Genomic DNA, 21,874 nt, shown 5'->3' on the forward strand with positions numbered 1-21,874 from the left:
AATGTTATATGATTACCTAGTGTGTACATATATGCTTTTTTCCATAAGTATTATGTGGTGTAAGACTGATGTATTTTATTTTCTCCCTACATAGATGACTAGTCCAGCTAATCTCACTTCAACAGAACTGGCTGATGCCACGTTTCTTGCAGAGGCTCTGAGAAATTCCACTTTAATTAACAACATCCTGGGACAAATAAATACAATTGCAAGCTATAGATTTCTTTCTGGCTATCTTGAAAGAGTAACTGCAAACTTCTGTCAAGTAAGTATAAAACGTAAACGTATAAGTAAAAGTGCCTTTACAAGTTCTTTGTGCCATAGCTTGCTGCATCCTCCTTCTATTTTTTTCTCATCAATACCTAGATTTTCTTTGTCCAAATCCCCCAAAATCTCAATTCAGAGCTGGGCTCTAGAGCTAACTAACCAGCATTGCTAACCTTCTCTGGCTCTTCGTGTGTTCTTAGAAAAATCGAATATCACTTAATCACTGCTCCATTAACCTGCAATCATTCATTTGTTTCAATACCCATCATGTGTACTACATAAACGCCATGCTATAACATATTCCAAAGTCTGTCAGTCTCTTTCACTGGGAAGCCTGGTTCATTGGCCTGCCATTAACTAATTGGTAGAACAAGATACTATTCACCAGAATTAGAAAGTAGGATAAGAGAAAGATGTAAGGGTTCTGAATCATTGGCACAGACTCTGCCATGGTCCAGGTCACCTTCCCAAAGGAATGATGATGGACAATAGCGAGATGACAACAATGCTTGACTCTGATAGAATAGGGTCTCTTAAGTCTCCCTCTATTGGTAAAATCAAACAATATAATCCCTCACTGGTAAAGTGGGCCTTTGATTGTCGACTTGAAGTTTAAGAAAGCAGCCAACATCAGAAACACATTACAAGTACAGTGAAACCAATATAGCTCCACAAAAACAAGAAGATGGTGTCCATACCATAGGGGGTTTTATCACAAATTTAGTTCAGGTTACAATTTAAATCATTTAGCAAAATTGATACAGAAATATTTGTGCAGTCTGAACTTATTCATGGTCAAAAAGTGTATTCAAAAAACCGGACAACATACAGCAAGCAAAATATAACCCATGCACCTTTCATAAAGGAACTCCCTTATTCTAAATAAAGGATCGAAAGTAGTAAGGGGAAAGTCTGCAAGAAAGGCGCCAGTATCAGATGAGCCAGATTTAAGATTCAATAGAAAGAGAGTGAATATTCAAGCAAAAAGATGAACACTGTGGGCAGGGAAATCAGTAGAGTCAAGAAGAGGTCTTCTCGTAGCAAATGTCAGGATAGGGTCTGTTCTGCTATTATAAAGACCACACAATTAAAGTATGAAAGGAGATTATAGAAGGCTTCTCCATATCATTTTCCAATGAACTAACCAACAAAAATACAGTGTTCTTGGTGAGCCGAAAGACTCTCTATCTTATATTAATGAGGCAATCGTTTGGACAACCTTGGATGTAACATCAGTCCGGTCTGCCTGGTACAGGATGGTGTCTCCCACCATCTCACTCTCGTAATCTAAGGCCAACAGTTAATTAAAATGCATTAATAGTTTACTAACCTAATACAATGAACAATGAATCCATTCCAATCAAACAAGAGCACAGATAAGACACCTGCAAACAAGAGAAAAACAAGACACTTGCAAAACACTATACATTGTAATGTGTGCACTGAGGCCTAGTTACTGATTAGGCCAACACTAGATTTAAACAAGTTCTAAAAGAATACAGTTAGCATTAGTTTTTATATCACATGCAATTTTATAAAGACATCATACATCTTTCATGGTGAATACATTGATTATAATTCAGCTGAACATACGAGTGACTCTCATTAAAACAAATATACAGCCACTTACTGCAAATTAATGAATAAGTGCACACATTAATACAGTTAATCACATACTAGGTACAGACGTTGCATATGAAAGGTAGGGGGACGCGCTAAAGTATGCTGCTCCAACTTCACCCATGGGTTCATCCTCAGCCCTGAGAACTCCATTTTAGTTCAATAGAAATGAAAAAGCCTGATTGGCCTATTCACAAATTTAATTTTGTCGTTTAGTAGTACTATAGTAGTACTACTAATGTGTTACAAAATGCTATTCACAAAGCTCCATGCCCCAGTTCTGCGTCCAACTCTCCTACATTGTTCTATGAGGATATTTGTGACCGACTGAGGAGCATAGCACATCTAAATATGATTTTTTGTAATAAATGTGGCAGAGGGAGGAGTGGCTGGAAAATGGGGAACATTTATGAATTAAGAGGAAGGAGTAAGGAGGGATTTAGGAAGGTTATGGAGGGATTTTGGGAGGGACAAAACACCTACAAACTGCGAAAGAGTAAGCCCACTGCAAACCTCAAACTGCACTTTTCTAATTTTGTGGAGGTTTCAGTCAGCTCACCTAGGTTTCTCCTTGAAACCAAGGCCTAAAGTGGTGTGACGCTACATACCCGTCTTGAAATAGGGGAACACTTTCCACTATTGATCTCTTGAAAATATAGACTTCGTACCCTTATGATACTCTCGAGATCAAGGACCTCCCAATGTTATGGATCTTCACTGGTATACTCCTCCTTTTTATCAATTCGGCATTTCTATAGGATTTAGAAGGGAGTTCTGCCAGTGACCCATTTTCTGCACTGGACCCAATAAACGACATCCAAAAAGAACCCAAAACCATAGTAAATGTACTCCAGACCAGAGCTGGAGTAAATTCAGCACCTCACATGGCCAATCACAGCCAATGCAACACCATCCCATAGAAAGCGATGGAGGTAGTGACTTAAAATAAAACTCATAGAAAATAGTGTAAAATTAAATGTAATTATTTAAACTATTTAAATATGAATGCATTAACAGCTGAAAGATAAGACTTGGCAGCCACCAGCTTTTACCCTTCCTTGATATTTTCTGATACACACACAAACACACACAGAAAGTTAATGCATTAGGGAGGAGCCTAGCGCGCAACCAAGATGGCCGCGTAGGTGCGAGGCTCCCGAGGACCTCCGCGACCTCCTGAATTAATCCTGGCGATATCCTGTCCTTGTTGAGGGGACTGTGTTGGGGAACCGGAGCTGAGGCGCCACCCGTTTTTTGGGCTCGAATCGGACCCCGAACGCCGGTGGGAGCATCGATCGAAGGTTGCGGCCTTCTCCTCGCCGGCCCCCCGGATTGGAGTAGTGGGGCGATCCGGGGACAAAGTGAATAACAGCGGCGAGCGGGGCTGGGCGACTGGCGTACCCCGCACTTTCACTTTCGCTTTTGCGCCCTCCTAGCTCTCAAGCGGGGTCGGGCTGCGGAGCGGGGTGCGGTGGTGTGGCCTTGTCCAGGAGCCCGGCTGACCCGCCGGCGGTGGGTTGACCCGCGGTTTGGTGGTCGCCCCTGCCCCCCCCCTGGCACCCGTGACTTGGTATAGCGGCCCGTTTGGGGAGCTTGGCACAACGGTGGAAGAGCCAGCATGTCCACCAAACAAGATGGCGACCGGGCGAAGGTGAAGACGACCCGCCGTGGCACGGCGCACCAGGCCAACAGTATGGACCGCTACACGCTCCAGAAGGGTTCTCCGGAGACATCGCGTGCATCCCCGGTGGGCCCGACGGAGGCATCTGCTCATCCGGTGGATCTGACCCTCCGGGACGTCATGGGCGCCATCGCAGAGATGAAGGCCTCGGTGGACCAGCGTTTCGACACCTTAGCGCAAAAAATAGACTCGGTCCTGGTGGATGTGAGCCTTGTGAGGGCAGACTTGTCCAAAACAAACGACCGAGTCGACTCCCTGGCCCACACCACAACGAGCCTCACGACAGACGTGGTGGCCCTCCAGAAGGAGGTGCGCCGGCTTGGCCAGGCGAGCGCCCTGATGGACCGGCGACTGGAGGACTCCGAAGGTCGGGCCCGGAGGAATAATGTCCGTATTGTGGGGGTGCCGGAGGGACGAGAGGCGGAGGCGGCGGATCTTTTCGTGGAAGAGTTGATCCTGACCCATCTCCAGCCCCGGGGGCTGAGTAAGCTTTTTGCGGTGGAGCGTGCTCACCGGGTCCCCGGGGGCAGACCTAAGACTGGTGCCCCGCCGCGGCCTCTCATTGCCCGGATTTTTAATTTTCGGGACAGAGATGCTATCCTCCAGACCTCCAGGCAACAGGGACCGGTCAAGCTTGACAACATGGAGGTACATTTCTACCCAGACTTTACTCCGGCGGTCCAGAAGCAGCGACAGAGCTTTCTTGGTGTTAAACGTCGCCTAAGGGACCTAAACCTCAAGTACTCAATGCTCTTTCCAGCTAAGCTGAGGGTAGAGGTGGATGGTCGCACGCACTTCTTTGACCGGCCCGAGGCGGCTGGGGACTGGCTGGACACTCTGCCTGGAGATCGGGGCCGGGGGGGCGGGGGGGGCGCGTCTGGCGAGGAGGGCCCGCCGGATCAGAATTGAGGGGTGACTGAATAGGCCTTGCTCTGGACGTTGTTCCTTCACCATTTATTGATTGCGTATGTTCCCCTCCTATGGAGGTCGTGCGGGGTCTGTTGGGGGCTTCCCTCCTCCTCTGGGGGACTAGTTAGTATTTTAGCTATGGGGCGACAGGCACACTGCACTTTGGGGGGGCTGTCTGGGCTCATGCAGGGGTGCAGGGAGGGGGGAGTTCTGTTGGGACCGGGGGGTGGGGGGGGTGTGTTGTTTGTTAGCACCGCAGGGCAAACCCGCTACTATGTTGTTGTTTTTAGGATGCTCGATGGGGGACGACCGATTGTTTCGACTTATGATGGGGGGTAGGGATTTGACTGTGTTGTCATGGAATGTTAACGGCCTGGGGGATAGGATTAAGCGTGGTGTGGTCCTGCAGTACTTAAAACGTATTTCACCAGATGTTGTCTTCCTGCAGGAGACGCACCTTATAGGTAACTCCTTTCATGCAATGAATCGGCGGGGATATCGTTTGGCGGCCCATTCCGGCTTCACCTCGGGCTCGCGGGGGGTGGGTATTATGATCAAGAACTCGCTCCCGTTGGAGATTGATGAGGTGCGCCATGATGAGAGGGGACGCTACACGGTTCTGGTGGGAAGAATGGAGGGTAGAGTGTTTATCTTTATATCAGTGTACGTCCCGCCTGGGTTACAAGCCACCACATTCGCGGACCTGGGGCGCCTCCTTCTGGACCTTCCGAGTGGCCTGCTGGTGGTTGGAGGGGACTTTAATGCGGTAGCCTCTGGGTCTATGGATCGCCATCCCCCTAGGGACCTCCCCCGGGCACAGGCGTGGCTGCCCGGCCTTCTGGACACGCTGGGCCTGGTGGATTGCTGGCGATTAAAGCATCCCGCATTGCGACAGTACACCTTCCACTCGGGTGCCCATGGTAGCCTCTCGCGGCTTGATTACATCCTTGTCCCGGCGGCCCATGCAGGGAGGGTGGGGGAGGTGCGCCATCTGGCGCGGGGTATCTCAGACCACTCCCCACTGTTGTTGCATTTCGATGTCTTCCCGAGGGGGGATGGCAGGGTGGCCCCAATCAATGCATGGTATTTGCGCGACCCCACCATTCGTGCCGATTTGATCAAATCCTTACAGCGATATTTCGACGAGAATGTGGGGTCGGTCTCTTCGGCCATCTCCCTGTGGGAGGCTTTCAAGGTAGTCCTTAGAGGGGAGGCCCTCTCCTTTATCTCCCATGCCCGGCGGCGCGAGCGGGAGGAGGTGACCCGGGTAGAGGCCGAGATTGCAGAACTGGAGGGTGACCTGGGGAGCGGGGTAACAGACGCCAAGTTGCATGTTCTACACCTAAAGCAGGCGGCCTATCGGGCCCTCGTCACGGAGGCGGCCAGGGGCCTCAGTAGAGAGCAGCAGGGGCGATTGTATGATGTGGGTGATAAGGCTGGCAAATTGATTGCGTGGTTGGATAAGAGGGAGAGAGCGAGCCGCGTGGTGCCTTTGATTGAGAGTGTTGATGGTGCGTGTGTCACTGAGCCGGAAGCCATTGTCTCCTGCTTCGCGGATTATTTCCGCGAAGTCTACTCCCCGGTTTCCCCCTGCTCGGAGGAAGATTCCCATGCCCTGCTTCGGGACATCGCACTGCCCTCCCTAACGGTGGAGGACAGGGATTCGCTGGACGCCCCTCCCACCTCGGACGAAATTGCCTTGGCTATTCGCTCGGTTGCATCCGGCAAGGCCATGGGCCCCAATGGTATTCCCATCGAGCTCTACAAGCTACGCCCGGATGTGTTGGCGCCCCACCTGCGCGCGATGTTCCTGGCGGCCCACTCGCAGGGTTCCCTCCCGCCGGACCAGCGTCTGGCCACAATAGTGGTGATCCACAAGGAGGGGAAGCCCCGTGAACGGGTCACATCCTATAGGCCGATTTCGCTTTTGAACGCGGAGCCCAAAATCCTCGCCAAGGTGTTGGCCAACCGGTTGGTTGGCGTGGTGGGCGATTTGGTCCACCAAGACCAATCTGGCTTTATACCGCACCGCAACACGGCGCTCAATCTGCGGCGCTTGCACGGGGTGCTCGCGCGTGTCCCATTTGTGCGGGAGCCGGCCATCTTGGCGTCCTTGGACGCCACCATGGCGTTTGATACGCTTGAATGGCCATACATCTGGGCGATGCTGGCGAAATTCGGGTTTGGCCCGGGTTTCATTAGCTGGGTCAAATTGCTATATTCGGGCCCATTGGCGCAGGTGGTAGTGAATGGGCGAGTCTCGGCCCCATTCGCGCTGGGGAGGGGTACGCGACAGGGTTGCCCCCTGTCGCCTCTCCTGTTTGCCCTGGCCCTGGAGCCCCTGGCGGAGTGGCTGCGGTGGCACCCTTCTATCCGTGGTCTCCGCTGGACTCCCGAGCATGAGGACCGTGTGTCCCTCTATGCTGACGATATCCTTCTGTATCTCGCCTCCCCGCGTAAATCACTGATCGTCCTGGTTGATGTTTTGCGCTCATTCGGTCGCAACTCAGGCCTGGTCATCAACTGGGCGAAATCCTGTGTCTATGTGCTTTCCGGGGAGGCTCCGGCCCTACCACGGGACTGTCCGATCCAGATTGCCTCCCAAGGTTTTCGGTACCTGGGTATCTATATCACACTTGACCCGGAGGCCCGCTATGAGCGGAATTTGCTACCCCCCCTCCAGCGCTTGAAGGAGGACGTGGTGCGCTGGCGGCGTCTGCCGCTCTCGCCGCTCGGCCGAGCGGCCTTGTTTAAAATGATGTCTCTGCCGCGCTTCCTCTACGCCCTCCAGAATACTATGGACTTGGTCCCGGCACGCTATTTCCGTGAGGTGGAGGGCCTCCAGCGGCGCTTGTTCTGGGACGGGAGGCCGCGCATTGCTCTGGCTAAATTGACGCTCCCGTGGTACGATGGGGGGGTCGCCCTCCCGGACATTAAACGGTATTACTGGGCCTCCCAACTAGCTGCAATTAATCATGGCCTTTATGGGCCCGCCTTGAACCCGGCATTTGAGATGGATAAGATGCTCCTACCCGGTGGCGATTACAATCGCGCGCTCTATTCTGGCGCGCCCGACTCCCGTTTGACGGGACCGACGCGTGTCATGGTGCGTGTCTGGCACGCGGCTAATGCAGCTATGGGGTGGAAGGACCGTTTGACCCGGGCGTCACCGCTGTATGCGTCTGAGAGGTTGGGCTCCCTGTGGACGTCGAAGGGCTTCGAGAAGTGGGACACGATCGGAATCAGCACGGTGGGAGATCTCTGGACGAGGGGGGGATTCAAGACTTTTGAGATGCTGCAGGCGGAGTTTCAGCTGCAGGGCAGTGAGTACTTTCGGTACCTACAAGTCCGCCATGCGCTGGGCTCCGTCTTCCCGGACGTCGCATCCATTCCGGAGTCTTCCCCCCTGGAGGACAGAGTGCTGGATGGCCATGTACCGGACAGCACGATCTCCCTCATATACAAAAAACTGATCAACGATAGATCGTGCCTGCTGACTAGTCTCCGCGAGGCCTGGGTTGCCGACGGGCTGGAGCTGGACGACGAGGATTGGATTTCCGCGGTGGCCTCTCCGAAAGAGGTGGCCATCCCGGCTCGCCTTCGTTTCGTCCAGCTCAAGATCCTTCACCGGGTTTACGTGACGGGGCCACGGCTTCTGCGTATGGGTTTTGCTGGTGACGGACTGTGTAAGCGTGGCTGTGGTGCGTTGGCGACTTTCATGCATATACTGTGGGAGTGCCCGAAGGTGGAGCGATTCTGGCGTGGTGTGCATGAGGTCCTGCGTGTGGTTACGCGTGTCGCGCTGCTGCCTGAAGCGAGGAGATGCTTGCTGAATGTATGGGAACCGAATGACTATTCGGTCCCGCAGACGCGGTGGGTGACTCTGGGATACATGATAGCTAAGCGGGACATTGCTCAATTGTGGGGATCCCAGAGGCCCCCTGCGGTGTCGGCCTGGAAAGAGCATATGGATTGGTGTATGTTTCGTGAAAAGGTGGTGTATGTGGCGAGGGGTAAGCCTGGGGCGTGGGTGAAACTCTGGGGCCCCTGGAACGCCTACCGCGGGGGTATTTGTGAGCCACCATTGCTACCGGCTGCCTCGCCTGCTCCGTCTCCCTAGACGGCCCCCCTCCCTCGGCCGCGGGCGCGCGGTCCCCCAGTCCCTGATCTACTCCCATTCCCCTCCTCAGAGTTCTGCTGCTGGTTCGGATCCCCCACTTCTGGAGCACGTGCTGTCACTTTGGATCGCGGGTTGCCTTGCGGGTGTGGTTTTTTGGTGTTGTTTTGTTTCAAGAAAAGGGAACCGTACTGTGGGCTTGGAGCTGTGTGGCCTGCACCATTGATTACTCCTGTTTCACTGCTCTGCACTGCCGAGAGACTTTTACTGTATGTATGCAATATGCTTTTGTCATTTTAGCGGCCGGCCGGGTGGTTGTAGGCCCATACCTGTAACTTTTACAAACTGCAATAAACGGTTTCAAAAAAAAAAAAAAAAAAAAAAAAAGAAAGTTAATGCATTTGTAAAAGTAGGTTTAGGCAACACCTATACATCCCAAAATTCATTGCTAAAGCCAAATACAAAATGTCAAGAAAAAGAGCACACATTTGTGTTTATGGAAACATGGCTTATAGAGGAAATAGTTCCTTATGCTCAATAAAGGACCAGATTAAAAGTTCACTCTCAAAAGCAGAGAAGCCAGAAGGGGGCATGGCTTAACCAACCACGATGGCGGACGCGTTCTGCTGAGGCTCCGCGCATGGGCCCGATAAGCGTCATCCATCCACCACAACGGGGGCTTGCAAATCAACCGGAGAACTCACGCTGGAACCGCTGTGGGGCAGTGGACAGGCTTAGAGAGGCACTCTCATACAGCCACGGAGTCGGACTCCTGATACTAACATGGCGCCCGCCTGGTAGCGGCCGTTAGTAGTATCGTACCTCAGAAAGCTCAGAAAGATACATCTAGTGAAGGCAGCGCAGCCCGGAGAAAAGCACGCACACAAGACCGGCAATTTAGAAGCAGAGGTTTGGCTGCTGCTGACTCTGACGCGGAGAACCCAACGTGGGGCCCCGAGGGAGGAGCACCGATGACGCCCGGGCCCCCGGTGGATCGCGAATCCATGAACCAGAGCCTCTGGCTGTGCCAAGGGTGAACCCGCTGTGGGAAAAGGTCAGGCATGGACAGGCACTCTAGAGCGGCCGCGAGGTCGTTCGCCTGACACCCACATGGATGGCACCCGCCTGGTAACCGCCGCAAACAGCATTGTGACACTGAGAGCCGGGAGCCCGGGAAAATACATCTATCGAAGGCAGTGCAGACCGAAGGAAAGCACGCACACAAGACCCGGCAATTCAGATACAGAGGTTTGGCTGCTGCAGATTCCGACGCCGAGAATCCAACGTGGGGCCCCAGAGGAGAGGCGCGGATGTTGCAGGGCCCCCAGCGGATCATAACTCCACGAACCAGGGCCCCACATTGGATTCAAGGGTGGACCCGCTGTGGGGTGGCAGACAAATGCGTGCAGGCCCTATCGGGTGGTCGCGAGGTCGGGCGCCTAATTCCAACATGGCGCCCACCTGGTGACTGCCACATGCAGCATAGAAATTCTGAGAACCAAGAGCCTGGAAAGGCGCATTTATGAAAGGCAGCGCAGCCCGAAAAAACACACACGCAAGACCAGCAGCTCAGAAACTAAGGTTCGGCACGAAGGTGGCAGCCCCCCCAGCGGTAGATCGACAACAGAAGCGCAGGCCTAGGAAGAGGCCTGCGAAGGAGACGCGGCCAGGGGCAACGGCAACTAACCAGTGAGTCTGCACCTCTCCCCCCTCCACCCACCTCCCAAGCAAATCCAGCACCCCCCCTGAATACCTCAATTACTGAACACTTGCCATCCCACGGGCAGTAAACGTCAGGGAACCCCATGGGGAGGGGCCCTTTTGGACAGGTAGACGCTGGGAGAGTGGAGAGAGTCGACAGGACCCACAACCCTACACATCAGGACTTGCCAAACTGCCCCAAAAGACAAGACCGCCACCGCCAACAAAGGGGATACCAACCCCACCCACATAAGAAGCAGGGCAACTGGGGCTCCGGATAGTTGCCGCTACCAGGAGAGGATCGGCACAACATGAGAGTGAGCCCCAAGAACCACTAGCCACATGTATATAGCAGCAGAGAAAAGCCAACCGAAAGGTGCTGGCCCCTCGACAGGAACAGGTGGAGGGAAAAAACAGGCAGAAACAGACAATGACACCAGTATAACTGGGTGCAGGCCAACAAACCGGGAAGTACATGCCCTTGCCCAAATAGCCACAGAGCAGAGACAACTCAGCTGTGCCAGACCTTGGATGGACAGCGCGAAGCAGCAGAGACACGTCCAGATCAAGTGTCACCCCCCTTATCCCCCCTCCTCCTTTGCTTCTGAAACTGAAGCACCCACGCACAGAGGGAAACATTACACTGTGACCAGAAAGCCTTGCCTGCTCAACCCACACCATCCGAGAAACCAATGGAGGGTAACCGGCGACCTGCAAATACCTGTGCCAGTCAACTAGCAGAACGCCACGGGCACCTTGAGCCCAGAGACCTCACAAGACAGCAGCAACAGCGCCATAAACACACATTAATGGGATGCCCAAAAACGACTGGGGGACCCCAGCCTCTCAACGTGGTGCAATCCAAATCACCAACCCAAGAAGTCCAAACCACAGACCCTGTCACTAACGGCGCCATGTAAGACAAACTCGACAAAGTCCTAGCGGCCATAGAACACTCATGTGTCACCATGGAGGAGCTGGTCGGTACCTTAGCCACTGACTTCCACTTACTACGAGATGACCACTGGAAGCTGGCAGACAAGGTGACGGATGGAGAAAAGACCATGGCGGTCCTTCAACCCCAAGCTAAAGCACAACAGGACTCCTTGAAAGAGCTACAAGTGCGAGTGGCGCTGCTGGAAGACAAGACAGATGACCTGGAAGGGCACTCCAGGCGCAGTAACCTGCACATACTGAAACTACCGGAGGGAGTGGAAGGGAAAGAACTGATTGAGTATGTAGAGATCTTTCGCGCAGCACGGAGAACTGACCGTCTTCTCGATCGAGAGAGCACACAGAGTACCGGCAAGTCGCCCAACCCCGGGATCGCTCCCACGTCCCATGCTAGTTAAACTTCTCCACTTCCGGGACAGAGACACCATACTCAGGGCCACCAGGCAGAACAGCCCCATCACGGTGGAAGACAAACAGGTCATTCACTTCCCAGACTACTCCAGGGCAGTGCAACGGAAGAGATTGTCATTTCTGGAAGTAAAGCGGCTGCTGAGGGAGAACAATGTGCAATACTCTCTTCTATTCCCGGTGCGGCTCAAAATCATTCATAACGAGGTATCAAACTTCTCCACAGACCCACAAGAAGCAATGGACTGGCTAGAATTGAACCTGCAAGTTAATCAAGGCTTACGAAACGCCTGTCCAAGAAAGCCAAATGTCTCCAGACCCCCGCGACGCAGGTCGAAGGGCACCAGGAACAGAACAGGAAAACAGATGCAAAACAAGACATTGACATCTGGAACAGATTATAGCAGAGAGGCAGAAAGCTATCTAGGCGGTAGCGGAGCTGGTGGCACACCACTCAGCATCGGACAATGAAGACGGCCCACACATTTTCACGCCAGAAGAAGAACCCAACGGATCCTGCAGTTCAGACGGGGACTCGGAGACATTACCTACAGTTACCCCGCAAACAGCAGACACACTCATATAGGGATGCTGTGCAACGACCCACACTATGCACCTCCACAAATTCAAATTCAAATTTGTATTTATTTGATCTAGTTCTCTACTGAGAACAACAAATAAAATGATTAAAAACGATAGGATTACATTTATGGATATAAAAATTTTGAACTTTAATGCTAATACAAATTTATAAAAAAAAAAAAATTTAAACAGATTGTAAGAAACAAATTCATTGGGAGGTGACTTAAAAAGAGAAACATGCTGTGTACACTTGTAGAATTACACTTTGTTTGAATTGGTTTTAAAAACTGCTTTCTAGCAACAACTGCTGTGGAATTAGGACAGACAAACAAAACATGCATCAGGTCTTGAATTTCTCCTTTACAGAGGTCACATAAACTACTATCATGGTTGTTATTTGTCCATTTACAAGTAAGAGATTTAAAAGGGAGGATCCCAAACCGAAGTAAAATAATATATGGCCGGGCGCCATGTCTTAAAGTAAAAGTAAGATATTGTTGCCTTTGTTTGAATTCTATTGACTCAGCATAAACCTTATAACATTGCAGTTTTGTACAGTGCTGGAAGTCAAGATCATAGCTTATCCTTGGAGTCAAATGTTTTAGAAAGAGTTTCAAATGTGCCGGGGTCCAGGATTTCAGCAGATCAACTGTAAATCCTGACAACTTGAGTGCAAACTCTAGGTTTCGATAAAAAACGTATTTTGAGGATCCTTGGACAAAGGTTTCCGATCTTAATAGAGCTCTTAGAGTACCTTGTTCAGCGTGTAAGATGTTATTCGCCCATCGAATAATGCTCGTGATTCCTCTGGCATATGTACTAATTAGAGAAAACTCGAGGCGGGGGGCTTGCACTGGTACAGCTTGAGGCATTTTGGTTAATTTCCGAATAATCTGGCTTTCTTTGAGTTGTATTGGTTGCCATTGAGATATAGGAATGTGCTCAAGAGCGTATGAAAGAACAGGTGGAATCTTGATACTAAAAACCTGTAAAAGGCATGAAAAGTGCCTGTACCCGGTAGAAGAGTATAATCGTTGAAGCGCCCCGGCATGAACGTCAGCTTTGTGGGCCAAGTGCTGCAGATGAGAATAATTTTTTTAAGTCTGAGAAAAAATACGCCCTAAATAGGTGTATTCCTTCACTATTTCCAGCGGTTTTCCTCCTAAGGTCCAGTTATAATTTACATATCTTTGTTTTCCTCGAAAAGGAACTATTTTTGTTTTTGTTATATTAGGGACTAAGAAATTTGCTTCTGTATATAACGAAAGAGCATGCAGGTTTCTTTGGAGGCCAAACGGGGTAAGATCAATGATAATTACATCATCTGCATATATCAAGGTGTAACAACACTCCATCCCATGACCACGAATATGCAGGACGCGACACGTGCGGCCATGCCGCAAGGCCACTTGCACCCAACAGCCCCCGCTAACTACACATGCAGACCCACAGGGCCCACAATCCCCCCATCTCGAGTCTCAGAGATGTGCGAGAACCAGACGTTCAAAGAACCCCCTGTCCCAAAACACTAGAGGGTACACGTTAGCACCAGTTTGGATGTGTTGTCCGTTGCAGCAGATCCCATGCATTGGGTCTACTACCCGCAGCAGTTGTGGTTTAATCCCACCTTATTTCCCAACCCCAAACCCATTCCTACACGCAGGGCTACCTTAAACACCAGCACACTCAGGCCTCACACCAGGTGCAGTCGCTCCCCACCAAAGGGTACGGGGCGGGTTTCCCGGGGTCCTCCCCTTCCCCCTCTATCTTGCACTCCACAAGCCTCTATGGCCCTCACTCTAAACGCCCGGGCATCCACACAGCTAGGAAGCGATACGCTCTCCATGCGTACATCAAGAGCCAACAAGCACAAATCATACTCCTTCAGGAGACACATCTCACTAAAGGGGAACTCGTAAAACTTCAAAAGAGATGTTGAGGCATTTTCTGCGCAACTACATACTCAGCATATGCGCAAGGAGAGATAATTTGGCTCCAACCGGGAACCCCCTTTCTAGAGACCGGTAGAAGGGAAGACACTGAAGGGAGATATACCCTATTAGAAGGGCTGTTAGATGGCCAACCAGTGTTAACAGGCAGTATCTATGCACCCAAGACAGAGCAAGCAGAGTTCTGGGAGAACCTCTTGAAAAGTTTAGCCCAATTCACCACCTCACCATGGATTTTAGGGGGAGATTACAATTGTACACTAGATCTTAACTTGGACAGATCTCATCCTCCCATCCTGACCTCACATGCCCACGAGCAGACAGCCCGCTTCCGTGCATGGTTAAACTACTGGGCACTAACTGATGTTTGGCGACACACACACACCCGACAACTAAACTCTATTCATTTCACTCCATCCCCCAAGATCTACGGGTAACACTGGACTGATTTCTCTGTACGTCCACAATTCTCTTCATGATCCAACACTCAGATTACTTGGCATGGTATCTCAGACCATGATGCACATGAGGTAAGCCTCAGATGGCGCCTGCGCACACCGCCAATCCCTACGTGGCAACTCCCTCGGGACTGCCTTGAGGACCCAGTATTCCAACACGAGCAAAGGGGAAACATACAGCATTACTTCACCGACAATGCAAACATGACAACCTCTAGAACAGTAGAGTGGGACGCCTTAGAGGTAGTCATGAGTGGAGCCTGCATTAGGCAAATCACGGGAGTGCTTAAAACACTGGATCAGACAATTCAAAGAACAGAGCTGCATCTTACGCAGCTGTCCAAAGAAGCGGACAAAGGCGCGATCCACCCGCACAATTAGCAGAGGCCAAAACCAAGTACGCAGAAGCCTGCACAGACCTTCGCAGATACAATTTCCGCGATTATGCCTCTAGAACCCACAGAGAAGGGAATTGAGCCGGGACCCTACTAGCCTGGCTAATCCGGCAAAACACAGACACACAATCAGCGTCATGAACGCAGCAGGCACAGTCACCTATACAGATTACACAATCCTTCCATGAGTATTACGCAAAACTATACAGAGAGCCACAGCCAGACATAGGGGCGCACATAGATAAAATCCTGCACTCGATCACCATGACTCAGCTAGCCACCGCTGACAGGACAACCCTAGACGAACAGAGCACACCGGCAGAAATTAAAAGTGAGATGCGCCACCTAGCCAAGAATAAAGGCCCAGGCCACAATGGCTTCCCAATAGAATACTATAGTACTTTTCCCTCCCAAATGGCCCAGAGGCTAGACATAGTCTACAAGGCAGCATAAGAAACCGGAACACTCCCCAAATCCAGGCGCAAGTCCATACTGGTGACATTCCCCAAACAAAACCGTGACCCCTTATTCAGACCAATCATCCTGCTCACAGCGGACTGTAAAATATTAGGCAAGATCCTGGCGGTCAGACTCACGGACGTGCTTCCCAACCTGGTGCACCCTGACCTGTGCGGGTTTGTGCTCGGGAGAAACACTTCCATGTCCAGGACGGGTTGCGGGGCCGCTTCCCACGTGCTGCGTGCCTCATGCTGGACCTCGGGAAGGCCTTTGACACTCTAACATGGCAGTACCTATTTGCGGTCTTGTAACAGGTGGGAATTGGCCCTAACCTTGTAGCACATCTCAAACTGCTATACACTGACCTCACGACTTGGGTTCGCATAGGCCGGCACATATCGCCCCCTCTCCAGGTGACCCGCGGGACGTGTCAGGGATGTCCATTGTCCCCCCTGCTATTCGCTCTCGCAATGGAACCACTGGCAATCAGACTTAGGGAGGGAGGCGAACAGTGGGGATACCACAGCAGGGCCATACTCACAGTGTATCACTGTACGCGGACGACCTCCTTATCTATATCTTGGACGTTACAATGGACCTCTCTCCGCTCTGGGCAATGCTGGACGAGTTCGGAATGTTACCAACCACAGGGGCGGCCCAAAAGCACCTGAACCAGGTGCAATCAATATTTAGTCCAAACAGTGGTTCAAGAACTAATTATCTTGCACAATACAACAATTACAAAACACTACACATTATAATCAAGTAACATATTAATAAAAGTCAAAAAAACTAAAGTAAAGAAAAGGAAAACAGAAAACAAACAGGACCCTCATATATATATAATTATCAAAAATACAAATTTATTACAATTAATACATATTAAAAACAATGGAGCTCTATACAATGCGTTGGTATAGAGGAATTATAAATGCTTGCAGACCAAAACCAGTGGCAGACAAAACAGGGGAACAACATAAAACCAAATAATGTGTCCTTAATTAATTCTCAGGCCACATATGCGTCGACGGCTTTGTTAATATGCGGTCATCATCAGGACAAAGAGAAATTGACAGAGCATCCAAATTCTAATTTGTAGAGGTACTCTGACGTCGTTTTACGAAAAAATTGGTAAAGAATGTTCGGATCAGATGTATATAGACACATATAGAAATAAACAATGTCTTAACATGGTATAATTATTCCATGAAGAGAAGATTTGTATGGTGTGCTACGTCTGTAGTGCAATGATTCCCAAATCGATTTACACAGTCGGTAATTAAATTACCAATCGAAAGGCGCTGCTCATTAGGTGCAATCACCGCATCCGCGCTCGAGTAATCAGGAAGTTCGGAAGGGCAGCGGGACTGAACGTGAACTGGGAAAAGTCAACTATCTACCCCCTCCACCCGGACGCCCCTCACCAGGAAATACGGGCAAAGGGGGGTCATGCTGGCATGGAACAGGGATACCCCAAGATACCTGGATATCAGGCTGTACCACACCACGAGTGATCTCCTCGAGGGTAACCACTACAGAGCCCTAAGAGGCATTAAAGCCCAGATTAACTTCTGGCACACACTGCCCCATGCCTCTATAGGCAAAGTAGCCCTATCGTGGTGGTACCTTGCCTCCCCTATTACTTTGCGAACGTCCCGGTGACCCACCCACAAGCCTTTTTCCAGGAGTTAGGCTCCTCTCTGGTATCACTGAATTGGGGGAGAGGGCCCCCCAGGTTAGCCCGGGCGACACTACAACTACACGACCAGGGCGGATTAGGTGCCCCATCCTTTGAAGCCTGCTTCCTCGCAGCGCAACGGCAATGGCTAACATGCTGGACAGCGGGGCATCAAATAGAAGAGACAGACATGCAATTGGGACCCCTGACAATCCCTACGATACATAGACTTCTTCTTCCTGGCACTAAACCGAATCCGGCCCATCCCATCTTGGTGAAAGTAGCGAGGTCCTGTATGCTTAGACTCAGCCACCTCTCACACGCCACACCGCTGTATTCTCCACTACCACCACTGCCAGGTCTCCCCTACGGGTGTGGCCATTACACCTCCGGGGACGTGCAGGTGTGGACAGAATATGCACTCACAGTAGAATCACTGTTCACGGACGGTCAACTGGCCTCCTTTGAGAGTCTGACGGAGGGGAGCGGGCTCCCCCTGGGGCAGTTCCTTCTGCACAGGCAGATCATTTCCGACTGTAGGAAAATGTGGAACCTGACAGACGGACAACCACAGATACACCCCAATCTGCATGCAATATTATACATGGGCACAGGGCTCCCCTCATCACATGGATAGACAAATCCATCATAACACTCACGGCCACACTGCTAATGCAGCTCTGGGAAAAATGGGAAGAGGAACTCGGCCGGGCACTTCATGACAAAGAATGGCTCACAGCCCTTGAATACCATAAGAAAGTATTGCGCAACCAGCGCTTCAAAATTAACAATTAAACATACTATACCGGGCGTATCTCACCCCAGCGCGGCTTCAGCGTTTTTATCCTACAGCACTATTTGAATGCCCCCGCTGTCAGCAGCTCAGCGCTACTCTATGAAGTACTGGGAATTTTAAGCCCAGTGGTGCAGGGGAACACACCCTATGACTTCGGGTTCTTCCTGTTTCAGACCTACAGAAACACAGAGTCTTCTGGGTGAAGTCAAAGATCAGTTTATTGGCTGCAGACCAATTACAGGCATCCTAGAAGTACAACAGCGTGTATGTTCTCAGGAGACTGCTTAAAATTACAGAAACAAGCTTCTCCTTAAATACAAAATATCATGCTTCAGGCACACATTCCTTGTTTTACAGTATGGTCATTTACAGGTATACATTACAAATGAAAAGGCAGAGTCATGATGACCATCCCACATTCCAGTTAAGCCAGCCCACAATTATTTACCCAGCGAGGCTCAGATCCCACATCAGATATCAACAGGCCCCAATAAACACGGGCATCTCCTGTTTGGAAAACAAGCCATAAAGCAGGAACGGTCAGGTGTGAAAGAGATTAGCTGGAGGCTCGTGTGGGATGAAAAGGCTTTATGGTGTGTCAAGCCCTGATGCTAATCACAGGTGGCCAGAGGACGGGGAGCTCGTGAGACCGGACTGACCTGGGGCAGCGGAGCCAAGCTGCCCAGGTCACAGAGAAGTCAAAGGAAAGCACATGTGCTCTAAAGGCCCGTATTTGCTTCATAATATGTAGCCTATGTGAGGGCAACCATAAGATGGCCACCGCTCTAAGATGGAACCCACGAAGTCAATGTATAATACCGTATACTCAGTGCATTCATAGCTAGAACGTTATACAAAGCACTTGTACATACCACATTGACCATTCGCGGTTCGCTAATACCGGGATAGACAGGGGTAGGGCCCTGCCTCCTACGCGGTCCCAAATTTCAAAGTACGACAGACCCTCCTTTTGCCCTTACATAGGCAATAACTATATTCAATCCGAGTCTAGGTCAATATTCATGAAGTCATGGAGATGTTGCTGTAGCATCATCGTATTACTTAGCTCGTCCCTCGATACAGGTTTCCTTACACATAATGTAGCACAGAGGCCACATATCGCAGGAGCACACTGGATGCACAGACAGAACAGGAAAAGGATGGCTAAGATCATTCCAATGACCATCAGAATCTTCCAACCCCAGGCAGATATCAGTTCCCAGAACCACCCCACCAGTGACCAATCTCCTTTATCCACGTGTATGGATTCAGATATTTTATGCAGTTTGGAGATGGCTTGATAGACTGTTGGAGCGTTATCTGGTATGAAAATGCAACAACTGGATTGGATGACCTTACATACCCCACCGCGGTCTGCAAGTATGACGTCTAGAACCATGCGGTTCTGCAAAGTCATGAGGCGATCCGCTTGGAGCTCAGCTGTTAAATTACCAAGGGCACCAGCCGTAACATTAACGGTGGATTCAACTACACGAGTCAGTTGTCTCAGGTTCCTACTATTGACCATAGGTCCCCAAAACGGCAGGAAACCCAAAAAGAAGTCTCCCGCTTCCTGACCGGCAGTATCCTCCTTACTAATCATGCCTCTCACAACTCTGGTCTTGTGATAGTCAGAGGCAGCAGTAAATGTCGGTGGTAGCAGATTTGCAATATAACATGTGCCCGAGAAATCAGGGGGCAACCATGTATATGCTCGGTCATTGCAGACAAAATATGTACCCTTGGCAGCCAAAAACGCAGGGGAAAACTGCGATGGAAAAGTGTACGTTTCAGTACAGTCACTTCTCCCCAGTTGAGCTCTTGGATTCTGACCATTACCTTGTAAACAGAACCGACCTATGTGGGGTACGACCCAAATTGGGGATGAGATTTTCCGCTGTCTTTCACCCAGACTAATACTATACCCCGTCGCGTTCCACCCTACATAAGCTCTCAATTCATCTTTGGGAATAAATGAGTATGCATCGATATCTCTGCTCATATCGGCAACTCCTTTCATTAAGGCCTTATTATTGGCGCTAGGTCTGATGGAACGCGGTTGTCGCGGGGAGTAGGCATCAAGTGCAAAGAGAAACATGGTCTGAAATGACGATCCATTGTAACTAAACGGCAGCACTAGATAAGGAATACCCTTATTAATGGTATGTGGCATTAAACCACACACCCAGCAATTGGTTGTATTCATAACTAGTTGGTGCTGATGTAGGAGCTGAATAAACGAGTTGTTTACAAACTCTGATCGTCTAGCTTGTTCGTGTTCAGGCAGAGGGTGAAAAGAGTGTGAGGAGACAGTAGAAGGAGGTATAGGCTTTACAGTGGGTGCAATGGGCTCTTGAGAGGAGAAGAATACAAATCCAGTAACACTATCATACTACATAATATAAACAGACATAAAGATACAAAACGTTTGCTCTTCATTATTTTACACATTCTTGCTTGAAAGTTCATTTCCTCAGCGGGTCTCTCCATCTTAAAAAACTCCATCCTCTAATCATGCCGCTCGCGGCGGGTGAGTATCTTCTGCTAAGGAGTACGCCTGTCGGTCCAGGGAATGCCCTAGACCAACCAGGACCGTTGACCTAACGTCTTCGGCCTGTACCCCAAAGTCTTGGCACCGCGACCCTGCGGCTGAACCCGGATGGTGGTTCGAAAAACAAAAATCAAGAAAGTCCTTCAGATGGGAGAGCTATGGTATCAAAAACAAAAAGGTAAGGGAAAAGAATATTTATTTGTCCATAGGCCTTGGTCTTAAGTTATAGCGGAAACGGCCAGGTACTGTCTGATCTTGAAACAAGAGTTCAGGCTCTGTGGTGTCCAATCGAATTGACGGTGGCACAGCTTCTTGCTAAATATCGTCACTTTCTTGTGTTGAAGCTGTGCCTCTTACGTGTGCATCACTGAACAGCACAAAACGAGGTACAGTGTCTGTTTCTGAGTCAGCGATACCCTCCTGGACCCACTGGTCATACGGCAGAGGCAAAGGGATCCTTTTGATGTGGGCGCCGTGGATCCAGTTCTTGTTCCCCTTTACTCGAACAGCTGATCTTGTAGACAGAAGTACGAGATGAGGGCCAATCCAACGGGGCTCATCGTTGCTTTTGCGCTGGAAATTCTTCACCAGAACCCACGTGCCAGGGTCGATAGGGTGTCCTGGAGCCTCAGAGGCCTGGGGGAGAGTATCATGCACCTGTTGGTGTAAAACACGCAATTTAGCCGTCAATTCATACAAGTAATCAAGCAGTACTGGATGTTCGATTTCGCTGAATTTCGTTGGACTTGGCACACCCCATACATTGGCCGGGCGGCCAAAAATTGTTTCATATGGGCTAAGTCCCACTCGTGAGTGTACGGTCATTCTGGTGGACAGTAGTGCTAGAGGCAGAGCGTCAGGCCATTTAAGACCGGAGCTCGCCTGGATTTTGGCCAGCTTGAGTTTTAGAGCGCCATTGTAGCGCTCTACTAATACAGCTGATTGGGGGTGATTTGCAGCGTGGAACTTCTGCTTAACCCCTAATCCCTCACACACATTCTTCATCACTCGACCCACAAATTCACTCCCATTATCACTCCACACCATTCTTGGCATTCCAAACCTAGGAAAAAATTCCTTCACAAGGGCTTTGGCTGTGGATAGAGCAGTGTTGTCTTTTAGGGGATACGCTTCTATCCATTTTGAAAAAGCGCAAACAACCACCAATACATATTTCAGGTTGTTGCACCTTTCCATGTGGATAAAATCTAGCTGCAAAACTTCGAATGGATATGATGGAGGCGCAAAATGACCAGCTGGAGTTGGGGTTCCTCTACCAGGGTTGTATTTCAAGCATACCATACAATTCTTGACCACATTCTCTGCACACTTGGGAATTCCAGCATTCT

At 50.2% G+C, this 21,874-nt stretch overlaps 1 protein-coding gene across 1 annotated transcript in view; it reads left to right on the forward strand.

Annotated features, from left to right (window-relative positions):
* Nucleotides 1–21,874, forward strand: part of LOC146796679 (uncharacterized) — a 482,771-nt gene that overhangs the window by 190,537 nt on the left and 270,360 nt on the right. The window contains exon 91 of the mRNA XM_085631367.1: nucleotides 95–265. Coding sequence (XP_085487493.1) covers nucleotides 95–265 — 171 coding nt within the window. The remainder of the gene's footprint in view (nucleotides 1–94; nucleotides 266–21,874) is intronic.

This window comes from Triturus cristatus, chromosome 10 (assembly GCF_964204655.1).
Source record: "Triturus cristatus chromosome 10, aTriCri1.1, whole genome shotgun sequence".
Classification (NCBI taxonomy): domain Eukaryota; kingdom Metazoa; phylum Chordata; class Amphibia; order Caudata; family Salamandridae; genus Triturus; species Triturus cristatus.